Here is a 17,333-nt window from a genome sequence, read left to right as displayed (position 1 = left end):
AATCCTCATGACCATGAGACCCTGAGTTGTGTCCCCAGTACCACTGAAAAAGGTGCAAATCATTCTGCACAGCTTTGTGTATTTCATTGACCATCCTTTAACCATTAGTTGTTTATTGATTCGTTTGGGTTTTTTTTTTAATAAAGACATATTAGTAAGAGTGAAAATAGATTTAAGTTTCTTCTAGTGGTTAGAGTTGGTAAAGAGAAGTCACACAAGTTTTGATGTGAGACATTATGTTACGTGAGGTTTATGGATGAAGATGAGTGGATTGGGTGAAGTCTGCAATCACAGGAGTCAGGTGAAGCTACATAAAAGTTTTGGGGAGTCACCATTCTCACTTACCTTTCCACAGGCAACCAGTAATCTGCATCCTGTGTGAAACTGTGTGTCTACAATTTGTCAGGTTGAAATCATGCTGGCAGACACAATGAAGCCACATGAATTCATATTCAGTACTTTTTCCAGTTTGTTTTCAAAAACATGAAATTAATAGGAATCATTAGTAGGAATCGCCTCCTGGACAATGTATATATCTTACTACAATATTTATAAAAATTATTTCGTTGAATCTCTTTATGTGCATGGATTTGGGGGAATAATGAGTGGAAGGGAGAACAGCTTTGACTCATGCATCTTAGGGGATCAGGACAGATTTACACTAAATTCAGGGATAGAAAACAGAAGTTTCTCTAGGGTGAGGTTAGAAGAGATAGTGGGGATACCGCAGAGTTGGTGGGAAGGGGCGCTCCATCCAACTGGGGTCGTTATCACCACAACCTTTCACAACCCATGCAAATACATGGCCAGCAAGAATGTTAAGGGTATTGATCTCCATGTTTCTCTTCTGACCTGCTTTATGGGAAGTGTTACACCCTGTTTTTTGTGCATAAGGAATGAAGAAAAAGGGCAAACCTGACCATCAAAGACAAGAGTTAGCATGTGGATGACAAGTTCATTAACACAGGATGCCAAAGGAGCTCAGCCACAGTGTGAGGTAAGGCTACCCACATGGGTGAGGTGTTCACATATCTGCGTGAAGAGGACCTGGTGGCAGTATTCAGTCCTAAACTCTGTTTGGTGGTGGTTGGAAAAAATCATTCCTCACAATACATAACAGCGAACACGTTCCGAGATGGCATGTCACTGTTCCAAATCATTTGTGTCCTAAGAAACTCGGAGATTGAAAGTGAGAGAGTTTGTCATGGAAGGTGATAGAGAGAGACAGAGAGAGACAGAGAGAGTGACAGAGAGAGAAAGAGAGAGAGAAAGAGAGCAAGAGAGATAAATGAGAAGAGAAAAAGAGGAGACGAGAGAGTAGACAAGAGAGGTATATTTAGAGAGGAATAAAAGAAGGAAGGAATGAAGGAATGAATATGAAAGTGAGCACTCTATGCCCTAGTGTGTGAATCTCCTTCCCCTAGGAAGACATACACTGATGGATGTGATGGATGAGTCCAAGTTTTATGAAGTCATTCAAGCTTTCCTACCCTTTGATATTAACACTCCAATTAGTCTACCTTTTAACATAGGGCTGCCTTTTATGAATTTGTAGGGACATTAATCAGCACACAACACCAAAGAGAAGATTTTGAGTACATTGTATATATTTTGGGGGTCAAGGAGAAAAAGAAGATCATATGGGAAATGGTAACTGTCTCGTATCTACTGCCTACACCCAGTACACGTTAAAGAGGCAAAGTCACTTCTAATTTATTGCCACAGTGAGAACATGAGGGAAGACAAACATGGGAACAGAGAAGGGACATCACTGGTGCAGCTGCGATGTAGGAGAGGAGAGAGAATCTATTAAGTCAAACAGGAAGTGTGTAGGTTTTCCATCCTTCCATTGCTTCTTGTCTGATATTCAGGACTCTGTGAGTCTTGTGAGCCTCTTAGAGTCCAGGCCCGTGTTCCCTGCATCAATGAAGTGCCCTCACTGTGTCCCTCACACACCTAAACACCAGTTTTTCCACTGTAGTCACAGAGCTCAGCTGTGGGAAGATGTGTTGCGTGGATGACTAACTCTCGTGGAGTATCAACTCGTCAGGGATGGGTTGTATTCAAAGTTCCCCCTCTATAGGCATGTCCTATAAAGTGCAGCTCTTACCCTGAATTATGGAAGATACAACTGATGGCAGATCATCTAGCACTTTTGACGGAGTCCCCAGAGAATGCACAACAGAAGGACAGGGTGTAGGAGGGCTTCACCAGGCCAGGATCTGATAACTACATCTGCACTTCAGAGAGGGCTTCTGGGGACAGAGAGCCCCAGTCAGTAGTGAGTTCACATGCATGTTCCCCATGTCATCGAGCCTGAATCCCTGAGGCTTTCATATTTACAAGCCAGCAGCAGGAAACAAGGACACTCAAGTGTGTCAAGTTCCTATGGATGCCGTCGAGACTCTCCCAGAAAATTCCCAAAGTGTAAAAGAGTCGGAACCGAAATTTTTGGGCAGCTTCTCTGCTGATGTATTTGGCTATTTGAAGGGGTGATGTTCCCCGCATATGAGTACACAGGAAGGAGTGCACTGTTTCCTGTTACCTGTCTAATTTGGGAAGAGGCTGGTGGCTGCTCTTTGGAGAGCTCAGCCCTATCTCTCCTTCCAGCTATACCATAGCCATGGTCGTGGTAGGAAGGAAGTGCACTTAAGGACATGAGCATACAGCCCGACAGGCACAAAACAAAACCATATACACATTGTAATACAGAGAAACACAATCAAATGTATACCCACATACAAACACATACACGTTTTAAACAGTTGGGCAGAGTGAATGGGTCATAACTCGTAGGTTAATTTTATGGAGTTGAAATCTAGGGCTGGAAATATGTCTCAAGTATATGGCATAAAATCCTCATGACCATGAGACCCTGAGTTGTGTCCCCAGTACCACTGAAAAAGGTGCAACTCATTCTGCACAGCTTTGTATATTTCATTGACCGTCCTTTAACCATTAGTTGTTTATTGATTCGTTTGGGATTTTTTTTAATAAAGACATATTAGTAAGAGTGAAAATAGATTTAAGTTTCTTCTAGTGGTTAGAGTTGGTAAAGAGAAGTCACACAAGTTTTGATGTGAGACATTATGTTACGTGAGGTTTATGGACGAAGATGAGTGGATTGGGTGATGTCTGCAATCACAGGAGTCAGGTGAAGCTACATAAAAATTTTGGGGAGTCACCATTCTCACTTACCTTTCCACAGGCAACCAGGAATCTGCATCCTGTGTGAAACTGTGTGTCTACAATTTGTCAGGTTGAAATCATGCTGGCAGACACAATGAAGCCACATGAATTCATATTCAGTACTTTTTCCAGTTTGTTTTCAAAAACATGGCTCAGACTGGAGTAGAGTGGGAGGAGTATGGGGATATGTATGTGTAGGTTCTAAGTGGAATATTATTTTGTCTGACCTAGGCATGGTGGGGCACGGCTGAAACCCCAGCTCTTTGGAGTTTGAGGCAGATCGATTGGAAGTAGAGACCTTCGTGGGCTACCAAGAGACAGCAAGAAAACCTTGGGGGACAGAGTTAGACCTTTGGTAAGAAACCCACTACAACAGCATTAAAAGCCCCAGTTATCATAAGTAACTCAGTTATGGAGTCATTTTGTAAAGTAGACAAAGTCCTGAGTTCCATCACAATGTGTAAAACAAGAAACGAAATGGTTTATTGAAACTAAGATAGCATTTCACAGGCCACAAAGAATTCACACTAAGCCTTACATACTTTGCTTTTTGCTTTTCTTTGCCCAGTTGTAGAAGTTATGGTTTGGATTGCACATTATTGTCAAATGTCTTTTCAACTGTACTCGTGACATTTCTGAAACATGTATCAAAGGTCTTGAAGGATAGGGCTTGGGTTATGGCTAAAGGAAGAGAAATAAATGCTGTGGAACTGACAAAAGTTAACTACAACCCAGCAGGATACTTCAACTTAGAAATTCAGTATAAACTACATAACTGTAAAATAGATAGTGCATGTGGTAGGGTGTAAGTGTGGGACAAGGTATGGTAAAGGAGGGGATTCAAGCAAGAGAATGTGGTCCGTGGAATTAAAAAGCATTAGGAACGATAAGAAGGAAAAACGCTGCAATTGCCCCAAGTTGACTAGGAAGGAGTTGAGCTAGACAAAACCTGGGGTAATGTAAGAGGCAAAATGAAAACATGCATGGAACTGTCAAAATGAATACTCTGTGTCCAAGGAATGTATCCTAATTTAAACATAAACCAACAAACAAATAAATCAATCAATAAGTAAGTAAATAAATGATTTTGGGGGAAATTGAAATCGTCATGTGCGTGCTGAAGATTCCTGTCTAGAATATTTCCGTTGGGAATCTTGTAGTCCTCTTGCCAAGAAAGCAAAAGTTCTCAGTCCAGTAGCCTCAAAAACACGAAAGAGAGCAAATATTCAGGTATTTCTTTGCGTTGGTGTTTTCCCTGTTCAGATTCAGAACTGTTCATTTTGTGCTTTTTTGTTTCTATTTTTGTTTTGTCTTACTAAATCCATATGAGTAGAGAAGGGAGGTAGACACCCATGCCTTGAAATGATAGAACTGCCACAACACCACATTACCATTTGCAGCTGAAAGATTAGGAGATTGACGATGTTTCCCTTAGGTGGGATGCGTAATGGTGATCATGTGACACTGCTGGGCCTCTTCAAAGTCCCTGGGGAGATGACTTTGCCCACGTGAATTTTCTCCAGTATCCTGGAAGGAAATGCAAATAAGAGTTGCTTTCTTTTCAATGCTATGGTGGAACTCCAGATGTCCAAGAAGAAAGGAAAACGTTCTAACTAATCTACATGTACTGTCTTGTGGGTGTTTTTTCCAGTGATTTTGTGGGGGGTTATTTCTTTTAGAGACAGTCTACCTATGCCATTACAAGTTTCTCTGAAGTCTTTAATGCAATCATCCTAATTTTATCAGATAGAATCTCATAATCTCTGAGATGGAAAGTTTGTGTGACAAGTTTCTTCACAGGTTTACTTGGACCAATTTAAAAGTACTTCCCAACTTGAAGAATTTATGTTCATTAAATACGGAGATAGAGAAACAACTAAGTGAAAAGAACCCCTTGATGGTATTGGGGCTTTATATCAAGACCTTTTCATTTTTCTGCAGCTGCTTCACAATATTCCCAGACTTAGATTTCCCATAATTAACACAAACCTATATGAGTATGGCAATGTCACAGTTCCACCAGCTTATTTAATGGTTTATTTCATCTTTGCATTTTTTCCTTTCTTTATTGTACTATTTTTGTTTACTGTGTGGCATTGGGTTTGCCAACTGTATGGGCTTCCTTTGTAAATTCCATAATTTGCCCCATACTCTTTCCAGTAGAAGGAAATGCAACTGATTGGTTTTTCTCATTGTGATCTGGGCGTGAGGTCCGTAAACCATTGTGTCTCCCCTTGATCGTGTTTGTTGATATAGAAATTGGGGAAGGGACAACCTTGAAGTCTCAGGGAAAAGGAAAGACCAAGCCCTTTAAAGCAGATGACATTGAGTTCTGGAAGGTGATTGGTGGAACTTGTGTGAACTGATGGGGCGTGGCAAATGGGGATAGAAAAAGGCCAAGCGCTCCAAAGGTCAGTCATTGGAGACTTCCTCAGAGGGAAAAAGGACTCCTCAGTTACTGGAAGTTCCAGCTAGAAAAATTGGGGATTCTTGCTCCTGCAGAAATGGAGGCTGCTCAACACCACTGGAGAGGTAAGTCTGAGTCTTATGTGTTTCCAAAACAGATTCTCTACTTTCAATTGTCCTGTTGCTAAAAGTCCTTTTGTGTGTTTTTGACCTTTAGCCCAGGGGGTGCCCTCTTGGGAAGATGCAGATGTTAATAAGCATGAGAGTGTGTTGGCAACAGACAAAGCTCCCAAGGAGAAATTCTGTGTGACTTGGAAGCAACCTTATGTGGTTGGTGCTGGGCTGCAGAACCTGGGGAACACCTGCTACATGAATGCCACACTGCAGTGTCTGACATACACAGCCCCTCTTGCCAACTATATGCTGTCCCAGGAGCACTCCCAGACCTGTTGTCCACTGAACACCTGCATGATTTGTATTTTGCAAGCTCACATGATAAGAGCTCTCCAGCACTCTGGGAAGGTGATCCAGCCTTTGAGGGCCCTGGTGACTGGTTTCCATAAATATAAGCAGGAAGATGCCCATGAGTTTCTGATGTTCGTTTTGGGTGCAATGCTGAATTCATGCCTGCCTGGGCACAAGGATTTGGATCCTCAGGCTGAGAACACCAGCCTAGTCTGTCAGCTCTTTGGAGGATACTGGAGGTCTCAAATCAAGTGCCTCCGGTGCCATGGCATTTCTGATACCTTTGACCCCTATCTGGATATAAGTCTGGATATCAAGGCAGCTCAGAGTGTCCAGGAAGCATTAAAATGTTTAGTAAAGCCTGAAAATCTGGATGGGGAAGAGGCCTATGATTGTGCTACTTGTTTAAGTAGAGTGCCTGCTACCAAGACACTGACTTTGAAAACGGTCCCCAAGGTTCTTATCCTTGTGTTGAAAAGGTTCTGTGATTTCACGGGTGTTAAAATCGGCAGGGTCGTGCAATACCCAGAGTGTATTGATATGCAACCGTATATGTCTCACCAGAACACAGAACCACTTGTGTATGTCCTGTATGCTGTACTGGTCCATGCTGGGTTGAGCTGCCACAGCGGGCACTACTTGTGTTACATAAAAGCTGGCAACGGACACTGGTATGAAATGGATGATGCCAAGGTAACTCCCTGTGGCATTACATCTGTGCTGAATAGGCAAGCTTATGTCCTCTTTTATGTTCAGAAGAGTGAGCTCAATGGACACAGTATTGGTTTCTCTCATTGTGAGGAACAAAGTCTCCTGGAGGTGGCAGACCAGGACATGGGAGCGCAACAAAGAGAGCTTCACAGACCGTCCAACATGCAAGTTGGAGAATCCTGCGGGCACAAGGAAGATTCAGCAACAAAAGAAATCACCTTAGACCAGTGGAAAATCCTCCAACAACAAAACCGGCCAAAGTCTGAATTCAACATCCGGAAAATAGAAGGCACCCTGCCTTCCAATGGAATCATGATTCACCCGTCAAAGTACAGGGTGGGCATGAGAAAAAATCACACTGAAAAGGAAATTTACCTGCCTGCCCAGTGTTCCAAGGACACTGGCCACCTTCCTTGTGTGGGTGTGTGCCCCAGAGCTAACAAGAGGAAGAACAAGCAGCGCAAGAAGTCTCTCCTTGTATTCTCATGATTTCACTTCATGAACTGCTCTCCTTCAGGGGAAGAGACAACTGAACAGGGTCAGAGTGCTCCAGAGAGGGCAAGTGGGATTTGTGAGCATGATCTCTGTAAAGGAGAAGCATTTATGTAAAGATCATGTGAAAACACATTACCAATTGTTTCAGAAAATAGACCTTTTGGTTTGATGTCTCGGGTTTCTTTTTCAATATCCTGTGTTGTGTAATTTTCTGTAGAGAATAGGCCCTGAGAAACGGCCCATTTTTAGTATATGTCTTTGAATGCTATAAAATTGTCAAAAGATAATGGTCAGTGAGAGCCTTGCATTGGATGAGTTCACTCAACATAAATCGATTAAAGTTTAAGAAGCTGATAGGAGTGCAGCAGATTTACATAAAAGGTATTTGGGTTCAGAAGACTTACTAATTTGTAGGATGTTTTCATTTTTTGTATTGCAGTTTTAAGTTCTTCCTTTTCTTTTTGTCTCACCAAATAAAGATTACAAAAAGATAATCCTTCCTGTCTACTTGCCTAAATACTGAGACCCATGTGCACACCCACTCTGCTTTGCCAACATGAGATGCTGACAGCAACATCTGGATATCCACTGAGCAGTTGCAGGTGAGCTGAGAGAAGTGCCCTGTGGTCAGCATTTGCCAGGGACACACAGGATGCAGTGCTGCCTGCAGTGATCCTGTGTGGACTGCAATCATATGTATGAAGGATCACAGGCACTGACGGGTGTGAGGGAAATGCTCTGGCTTATCCATGCAGTGATGTACACAGGAAATGTGTTTTTGCCAATGAATCTTGGTTTCTGCATTGATGGGCATCTTTTGTCTCATAAGAAGAAGATGAGTGCAAAGAGCAGCTAATGAACAAAAAGAGTTATGACTATATACTCAGTGAGATGTAGAGCACTTTGGAACCAGTGGAACAAGTGTATGGAACTCAGGGAGGGAGGGAACAGAAAAGACAATGATAGACCATCAGCAAAGTTGCGTACCATAACATGGCAAGGTGGAGGAAAGTAGAATGTGTCCTGACAGCTGTTCAAAAGAGGGTCGTGGGAGGTACAGGGGGAAGGGATAATAAGGGAAAGGGATGAACAGACAAAAGTAAGGCACTCCCACAGAGGGAATACAGGGAGTTACCACTTTGAACATAAACATGAATATTAATTTTATACAAGGAGGAAAGTAATTGGGTAGCAGGTGTTTTGGGCTGCTTCGCTAGTTGGAGGTGTGAAGTCATCCTAGGAGATTAAGGAGACCATATATGGTACATGGGCTTCATATTTATATATGATGCAGAAGTAAAAAAAAGTCCTTCAATTGCTTCCAGTGTCCTGGGGAGAATCCTGATGAGTAGCTAATATGGGTGCCGTGTAAATTGTGCACAGTATGAAATTAATAGGAATCGTTAGTAGGAATCGCCTCCTGGACAACGTATATATCTTACTACAATATTTATAAAAATTATTTCGTTGAATCTCTTTATGTGCATGGATTTGGGGGAATAATGAGTGGAAGGGAGAACAGCTTTGACTCATGCATCTTAGGGGATCAGGACAGATTTACACTAAATTCAGGGATAGAAAACAGAAGTTTCTCTAGGGTGAGGTTAGAAGAGATAGTGGGGATACCGCAGAGTTGGTGGGAAGGGGCGCTCCATCCAACTGGGGTCGTTATCACCACAACCTTTCACAACCCATGCAAATACATGGCCAGCAAGAATGTTAAGGGTATTGATCTCCATGTTTCTCTTCTGACCTGCTTTATGGGAAGTGTTACACCCTGTTTTTTGTGCATGAGGAATGAAGAAAAAGGGCAAACCTGACCATCAAAGACAAGAGTTTGCATGTGGATGACAAGTTCATTAACACAGGATGCCAAAGGAGCTCAGCCACAGTGTGAGGTAAGGCTACCCACATGGGTGAGGTGTTCACATATCTGCGTGAAGAGGACCTGGTGGCAGTATTCAGTCCTAAACTGTGTTTGGTGGTGGTTGGAAAAAATCATTCCTCACAATACATAACAGCGAACACGTTCCGAGATGGCATGTCACTGTTCCAAATCATTTGTGTCCTAAGAAACACGGAGATTGAAAGTGAGAGAGTTTGTCATGGAAGGTGATAGAGAGAGACAGAGAGAGACAGAGAGAGTGACAGAGAGAGAAAGAGAGAGAGAAAGAGAGCAAGAGAGATGAATGAGAAGAGAAAAAGAGGAGACGAGAGAGTAGACAAGAGAGGTATATTTAGAGAGGAATAAAAGAAGGAAGGAATGAAGGAATGAATATGAAAGTGAGCACTCTATGCTCTAGTGTGTGAATCTCCTTCCCCTAGGAAGACATACACTGATGGATGTGATGGATGAGTCCAAGTTTTATGAAGTCATTCAAGCTTTCCTACCCTTTGATATTAACACTCCAATTAGTCTACCTTTTAACATAGGGCTGCCTTTTATGAATTTGTAGGGACATTAATCAGCACACAACACCAAAGAGAAGATTTTGAGTACAGTGTATATATTTTGGGGGTCAAGGAGAAAAAGAAGATCATATGGGAAATGGTAACTGTCTCGTATCTACTGCCTACACCCAGTACACGTTAAAGAGGCAAAGTCACTTCTAATTTATTGCCACAGTGAGAACATGAGGGAAGACAAACATGGGAACAGAGAAGGGACATCACTGGTGCAGCTGCAATGTAGGAGAGGATAGAGAATCTATTAAGTCAAACAGGAAGTGTGTAGGTTTTCCATCCTTCCATTGCTTCTTGTCTGATATTCAGGACTCTGTGAGTCTTGTGAGCCTCTTAGAGTCCAGGCCCGTGTTCCCTGCATCAATGAAGTGCCCTCACTGTGTCCCTCACACACCTAAACACCCGTTTTTCCACTGTAGTCACAGAGCTCAGCTGTGGGAAGATGTGTTGCATGGATGACTAACTCTCGTGGAGTATCATCTCGTCAGGGATGGGTTGTATTCAAAGTTCCCCCTCTATAGGCATGTCCTATAAAGTGCAGCTCCTACCCTGAATTATGGAAGATACAACTGATGGCAGATCATCTAGCACTTTTGACGGAGTCCCCAGAGAATGCATAACAGAAGGACAGGGTGTAGGAGGGCTTCACCAGGCCAGGATCTGATAACTACATCTGCACTTCAGAGAGGGCTTCTGGGGACAGAGAGCCCCAGTCAGTAGTGAGTTCACATGCATGTTCCCCATGTCATCGAGCCTGAATCCCTGAGGCTTTCATATTTACAAGCCAGCAGCAGGAAACAAGGACACTCAAGTGTGTCAAGTTCCTATGGATGCCGTCGAGACTCTCCCAGAAAATTCCCAAAGTGTAAAAGAGTCGGAACCGAAATTTTTGGGCAGCTTCTCTGCTGATGTATTTGGCTATTTGAAGGGGTGATGTACCCCGCATATGAGTACACAGGAAGGAGTGCACTGTTTCCTGTTACCTGTCTCCTTTGGGAAGAGGCTGGTGGCTGCTCTTTGGAGAGCTCAGCCCTATCTCTCCTTCCAGCTGTACCATAGCCATGGTCGTGATCTGCTAGGAAGGAAGTGCACTTAAGGACATGAGCATACAGCCCGACAGGCAGAAAACAAAACCATATACACATTGTAATATAGAGAAACACAATCAAATGTATACCCACATAAAAACACATACACGTTTTAAACAGTTGGGCAGAGTGAATGGGTCATAACTCGTAGGTTAATTTTCTGTAGTTGAAATCTAGGGCTGGAAATATGTCTCAAGTATATGGCATAAAATCCTCATGACCATGAGACCCTGAGTTGTGTCCCCAGTACCACTGAAAAAGGTGCAACTCATTCTGCACAGCTTTGTGTATTTCATTGACCGTCCTTTAACCATTAGTTGTTTATTGATTCGTTTGGGTTTTTTTTTTAATAAAGACATATTAGTAAGAGTGAAAATAGATTTAAGTTTCTTCTAGTGGTTAGAGTTGGTAAAGAGAAGTCACACAAGTTTTGATGTGAGACATTATGTTACGTGAGGTTTATGGATGAAGATGAGTGGATTGGGTGATGTCTGCAATCACAGGAGTCAGGTGAAGCTACATAAAAGTTTTGGGGAGTCACCATTCTCACTTACCTTTCCACAGGCAACCAGGAATCTGCATCCTGTGTGAAACTGTGTGTCTACAATTTGTCAGGTTGAAATCATGCTGGCAGACACAATGAAGCCACATGAATTCATATTCAGTACTTTTTCCAGTTTGTTTTCAAAAACATGGCTCAGATTGGAGTAGAGTGGGAGGAGTATGGGGATATGTATGTGCAGGTTCTAAGTGGAATATTATTTTGTCTGACCTAGGCATGGTGGGGCACGGCTGAAACCCCAGCTCTTTGGAGTTTGAGGCAGATCGATTGGAAGTAGAGACCTTCGTGGGCTACCAAGAGACAGCAAGAAAACCTTGGGGGACAGAGTTAGACCTTTGGTAAGAAACCCACTACAACAGCATTAAAAGCCCCAGTTATCATAAGTAACTCAGTTATGGAGTCATTTTGTAAAGTAGACAAAGTCCTGAGTTCCATCACAATGTGTAAAACAAGAAATGAAATGGTTTATTGAAACTAAGATAGCATTTCACAGGCCACAAAGAATTCACACTAAGCCTTACATACTTTGCTTTTTGCTTTTCTTTGCTCAGTTGTAGAAGTTATGGTTTGGATTGCACATTATTGTCAAATGTCTTTTCAACTGTACTGGTGACATTTCTGAAACATGTCTCAAAGGTCTTGAAGGATAGGGCTTGGGTTATGGCTAAAGGAAGAGAAATAAATGCTGTGGAACTGACAAAAGTTAACTACAACCCAGCAGGATACTTCAACTTAGAAATTCAGTATAAACTACATAACTGTAAAATAGATAATGCATGTGGTAGGGTGTAAGTGTGGGACAAGGTATGGTAAAGGAGGGGATTCAAGCAAGAGAATGTGGTCCGTGGAATTAAAAAGCATTAGGAACGATAAGAAGGAAACACGCTGCAATTGCCCCAAGTTGACTAGGAAGGAGTTGAGCTAGACAAAACCTGGGGTAATGTAAGAGGCAAAATGAAAACATGCATGGAATTGTCAAAATGAATACTCTGTGTCCAAGGAATGTATCCTAATTTAAACATAAACCAACAAACAAATAAATCAATCAATAAGTAAGTAAATAAATGATTTTGGGGGAAATTGAAATCGTCATGTGCGTGCTGAAGATTCCTGTCTAGAATATTTCCGTTGGGAATCTTGTAGTCCTCTTGCCAAGAAAGCAAAAGTTCTCAGTCCAGTAGCCTCAAAAACACGAAAGAGAGCAAATATTCAGGTATTTCTTTGCGTTGGTGTTTTCCCTGTTCAGATTCAGAACTGTTCATTTTGTGCTTTTTTGTTTCTATTTTTGTTTTGTCTTACTAAATCCATATGAGTAGAGAAGGGAGGTAGACACCCATGCCTTGAAATGATAGAACTGCCACAACACCACATTACCATTTGCAGCTGAAAGATTAGGAGATTGACGATGTTTCCCTTAGGTGGGATGCGTAATGGTGATCATGTGACACTGCTGGGCCTCTTCAAAGTCCCTGGGGAGATGACTTTGCCCACGTGAATTTTCTCCAGTATCCTGGAAGGAAATGCAAATAAGAGTTGCTTTCTTTTCAATGCTATGGTGGAACTCCAGATGTCCAAGAAGAAAGGAAAACGTTCTAACTAATCTACATGTACTGTCTTGTGGGTGTTTTTTCCAGTGATTTTGTGGGGGGTTATTTCTTTTAGAGACAGTCTACCTATGCCATTACAAGTTTCTCTGAAGTCTTTAATGCAATCATCCTAATCCTATCAGATAGAATCTCATAATCTCTGAGATGGAAAGTTTGTGTGACAAGTTTCTTCACAGGTTTACTTGGACCAATTTAAAAGTACTTCCCAACTTGAAGAATTTATGTTCATTAAATACGGAGATAGAGAAACAACTAAGTGAAAAGAACCCCTTGATGGTATTGGGGCTTTATATCAAGACCTTTTCATTTTTCTGCAGCTGCTTCACAATATTCCCAGACTTAGATTTCCCATAATTAACACAAACCTATATGAGTATGGCAATGTCACAGTTCCACCAGCTTATTTAATGGTTTATTTCGTCTTTGCATTTTTTCCTTTCTTTATTGTACTATTTTTGTTTACTGTGTGGCATTGGGTTTGCCAACTGTATGGGCTTCCTTTGTAAATTCCATAATTTGCCCCATACTCTTTCCAGTAGAAGGAAATGCAACCAGATAACAATTTTCTCATTGTGATCTGGGCGTGAGGTCCGTAAACCATTGTGTCTCCCCTTGATCGTGTTTGTTGATATAGAAATTGGGGAAGGGACAACCTTGAAGTCTCAGGGAAAAGGAAAGACCAAGCCCTTTAAAGCAGATGACATTGAGTTCTGGAAGGTGATTGGTGGAACTTGTGTGAACTGATGGGGCGTGGCAAATGGGGATAGAAAAAGGCCAAGCGCTCCAAAGGTCAGTCATTGGAGACTTCCTCAGAGGGAAAAAGGACTCCTCAGTTACTGGAAGTTCCAGCTAGAAAAATTGGGGATTCTTGCTCCTGCAGAAATGGAGGCTGCTCAACACCACTGGAGAGGTAAGTCTGAGTCTTATGTGTTTCCAAAACAGATTCTCTACTTTCAATTGTCCTGTTGCTAAAAGTCCTTTTGTGTGTTTTTGACCTTTAGCCCAGGGGGTGCCCTCTTGGGAAGATGCAGATGTTAATAAGCATGAGAGTGTGTTGGCAACAGACAAAGCTCCCAAGGAGAAATTCTGTGTGACTTGGAAGCAACCTTATGTGGTTGGTGCTGGGCTGCAGAACCTGGGGAACACCTGCTACATGAATGCCACACTGCAGTGTCTGACATACACAGCCCCTCTTGCCAACTATATGCTGTCCCAGGAGCACTCCCAGACCTGTTGTCCACTGAACACCTGCATGATTTGTATTTTGCAAGCTCACATGATAAGAGCTCTCCAGCACTCTGGGAAGGTGATCCAGCCTTTGAGGGCCCTGGTGACTGGTTTCCATAAATATAAGCAGGAAGATGCCCATGAGTTTCTGATGTTCGTTTTGGGTGCAATGCAGAATTCATGCCTGCCTGGGCACAAGGATTTGGATCCTCAGGCTGAGAACACCAGCCTAGTCTGTCAGCTCTTTGGAGGATACTGGAGGTCTCAAATCAAGTGCCTCCGGTGCCATGGCATTTCTGATACCTTTGACCCCTATCTGGATATAAGTCTTGATATCAAGGCAGCTCAGAGTGTCCAGGAAGCATTAAAATGTTTAGTAAAGCCTGAAAATCTGGATGGGGAAGAGGCCTATGATTGTGCTACTTGTTTAAGTAGAGTGCCTGCTACCAAGACACTGACTTTGAAAACGGTCCCCAAGGTTCTTATCCTTGTGTTGAAAAGGTTCTGTGATTTCACGGGTGTTAAAATCGGCAGGGTCGTGCAATACCCAGAGTGTATTGATATGCAACCGTATATGTCTCACCAGAACACAGAACCACTTGTGTATGTCCTGTATGCTGTACTGGTCCATGCTGGGTTGAGCTGCCACAGCGGGCACTACTTGTGTTACATAAAAGCTGGCAACGGACACTGGTATGAAATGGATGATGCCAAGGTAACTCCCTGTGGCATTACATCTGTGCTGAATAGGCAAGCTTATGTCCTCTTTTATGTTCAGAAGAGTGAGCTCAATGGACACAGTATTGGTTTCTCTCATTGTGAGGAACAAAGTCTCCTGGAGGTGGCAGACCAGGACATGGGAGCGCAACAAAGAGAGCTTCACAGACCGTCCAACATGCAAGTTGGAGAATCCTGCGGGCACAAGGAAGATTCAGCAACAAAAGAAATCACCTTAGACCAGTGGAAAATCCTCCAACAACAAAACCGGCCAAAGTCTGAATTCAACATGCGGAAAATAGAAGGCACCCTGCCTTCCAATGGAATCATGATTCACCCGTCAAAGTACAGGGTGGGCATGAGAAAAAATCACACTGAAAAGGAAATTTACCTGCCTGCCCAGTGTTCCAAGGACACTGGCCACCTTCCTTGTGTGGGTGTGTGCCCCAGAGCTAACAAGAGGAAGAACAAGCAGCGCAAGAAGTCTCTCCTTGTATTCTCATGATTTCACTTCATGAACTGCTCTCCTTCAGGGGAAGAGACAACTGAACAGGGTCAGAGTGCTCCAGAGAGGGCAAGTGGGATTTGTGAGCATGATCTCTGTAAAGGAGAAGCATTTATGTAAAGATCATGTGAAAACACATTACCAATTGTTTCAGAAAATAGACCTTTTGGTTTGATGTCTCGGGTTTCTTTTTCAATATCCTGTGGTGTGTAATTTTCTGTAGAGAATAGGCCCTGAGAAACGGCCCATTTTTAGTATATGTCTTTGAATGCTATAAAATTGTCAAAAGATAATGGTCAGAGAGAGCCTTGCATTGGATGAGTTCACTCAACATAAATCGATTAAAGTTTAAGAAGCTGATAGGAGTGCAGCAGATTTACATAAAAGGTATTTGGGTTCAGAAGACTTACTAATTTGTAGGATGTTTTCATTTTTTGTATTGCAGTTTTAAGTTCTTCCTTTTCTTTTTGTCTCACCAAATAAAGATTACAAAAAGATAATCCTTCCTGTCTACTTGCCTAAATACTGAGACCCATGTGCACACCCACTCTGCTTTGCCAACATGAGATGCTGACAGCAACATCTGGATATCCACTGAGCAGTTGCAGGTGAGCTGAGAGAAGTGCCCTGTGGTCAGCATTTGCCAGGGACACACAGGATGCAGTGCTGCCTGCAGTGATCCTGTGTGGACTGCAATCATATGTATGAAGGATCACAGGCACTGACGGGTGTGAGGGAAATGCTCTGGCTTATCCATGCAGTGATGTACACAGGAAATGTGTTTTTGCCAATGAATCTTGGTTTCTGCATTGATGGGCATCTTTTGTCTCATAAGAAGAAGATGAGTGCAAAGAGCAGCTAATGAACAAAAAGAGTTATGACTATATACTCAGTGAGATGTAGAGCACTTTGGAACCAGTGGAACAAGTGTATGGAACTCAGGGAGGGAGGGAACAGAAAAGACAATGATAGACCATCAGCAAAGTTGCGTACCATAACATGGCAAGGTGGAGGAAAGTAGAATGTGTCCTGACAGCTGTTCAAAAGAGGGTCGTGGGAGGTACAGGGGGAAGGGATAATAAGGGAAAGGGATGAACAGACAAAAGTAAGGCACTCCCACAGAGGGAATACAGGGAGTTACCACTTTGAACATAAACATGAATATTAATTTTATACAAGGAGGAAAGTAATTGGGTAGCAGGTGTTTTGGGCTGCTTCGCTAGTTGGAGGTGTGAAGTCATCCTAGGAGATTAAGGAGACCATATATGGTACATGGGCTTCATATTTATATATGATGCAGAAGTAAAAAAAAGTCCTTCAATTGCTTCCAGTGTCCTGGGGAGAATCCTGATGAGTAGCTAATATGGGTGCCGTGTAAATTGTGCACAGTATGAAATTAATAGGAATCGTTAGTAGGAATCGCCTCCTGGACAACGTATATATCTTACTACAATATTTATAAAAATTATTTCGTTGAATCTCTTTATGTGCATGGATTTGGGGGAATAATGAGTGGAAGGGAGAACAGCTTTGACTCATGCATCTTAGGGGATCAGGACAGATTTACACTAAATTCAGGGATAGAAAACAGAAGTTTCTCTAGGGTGAGGTTAGAAGAGATAGTGGGGATACCGCAGAGTTGGTGGGAAGGGGCGCTCCATCCAACTGGGGTCGTTATCACCACAACCTTTCACAACCCATGCAAATACATGGCCAGCAAGAATGTTAAGGGTATTGATCTCCATGTTTCTCTTCTGACCTGCTTTATGGGAAGTGTTACACCCTGTTTTTTGTGCATGAGGAATGAAGAAAAAGGGCAAACCTGACCATCAAAGACAAGAGTTTGCATGTGGATGACAAGTTCATTAACACAGGATGCCAAAGGAGCTCAGCCACAG

The 17,333-nt window shown here is 42.5% G+C and overlaps 2 protein-coding genes across 2 annotated transcripts; both read left to right on the top strand.

The window, feature by feature from the left end:
• The first annotated feature begins 1,011 nt into the window (after positions 1–1,011).
• On the top strand, positions 1,012–9,117 carry LOC141411403 (ubiquitin carboxyl-terminal hydrolase 17-like protein 6). Its single transcript, XM_074042892.1, has 3 exons — positions 1,012–1,189; positions 5,813–7,192; positions 9,062–9,117. The coding sequence occupies exons 1-3, from the start codon at positions 1,012–1,014 to the stop codon at positions 9,115–9,117; spliced, it is 1,614 nt and encodes a 537-aa protein (XP_073898993.1).
• A 61-nt stretch (positions 9,118–9,178) lies between these two features.
• Positions 9,179–17,292, top strand: LOC141411402 (ubiquitin carboxyl-terminal hydrolase 17-like protein 6). The gene is made up of 3 exons (XM_074042891.1): positions 9,179–9,356; positions 13,988–15,367; positions 17,237–17,292. The coding sequence occupies exons 1-3, from the start codon at positions 9,179–9,181 to the stop codon at positions 17,290–17,292; spliced, it is 1,614 nt and encodes a 537-aa protein (XP_073898992.1).
• The last annotated feature ends 41 nt before the right edge of the window (positions 17,293–17,333 follow it).

This window comes from Castor canadensis, chromosome 10 (genome assembly GCF_047511655.1).
Source record: "Castor canadensis chromosome 10, mCasCan1.hap1v2, whole genome shotgun sequence".
NCBI classification, from domain to species: domain Eukaryota; kingdom Metazoa; phylum Chordata; class Mammalia; order Rodentia; family Castoridae; genus Castor; species Castor canadensis.
Note: the sequence above shows the minus strand (reverse complement) of the source record. Positions and strands in the feature narration are given on the sequence as shown.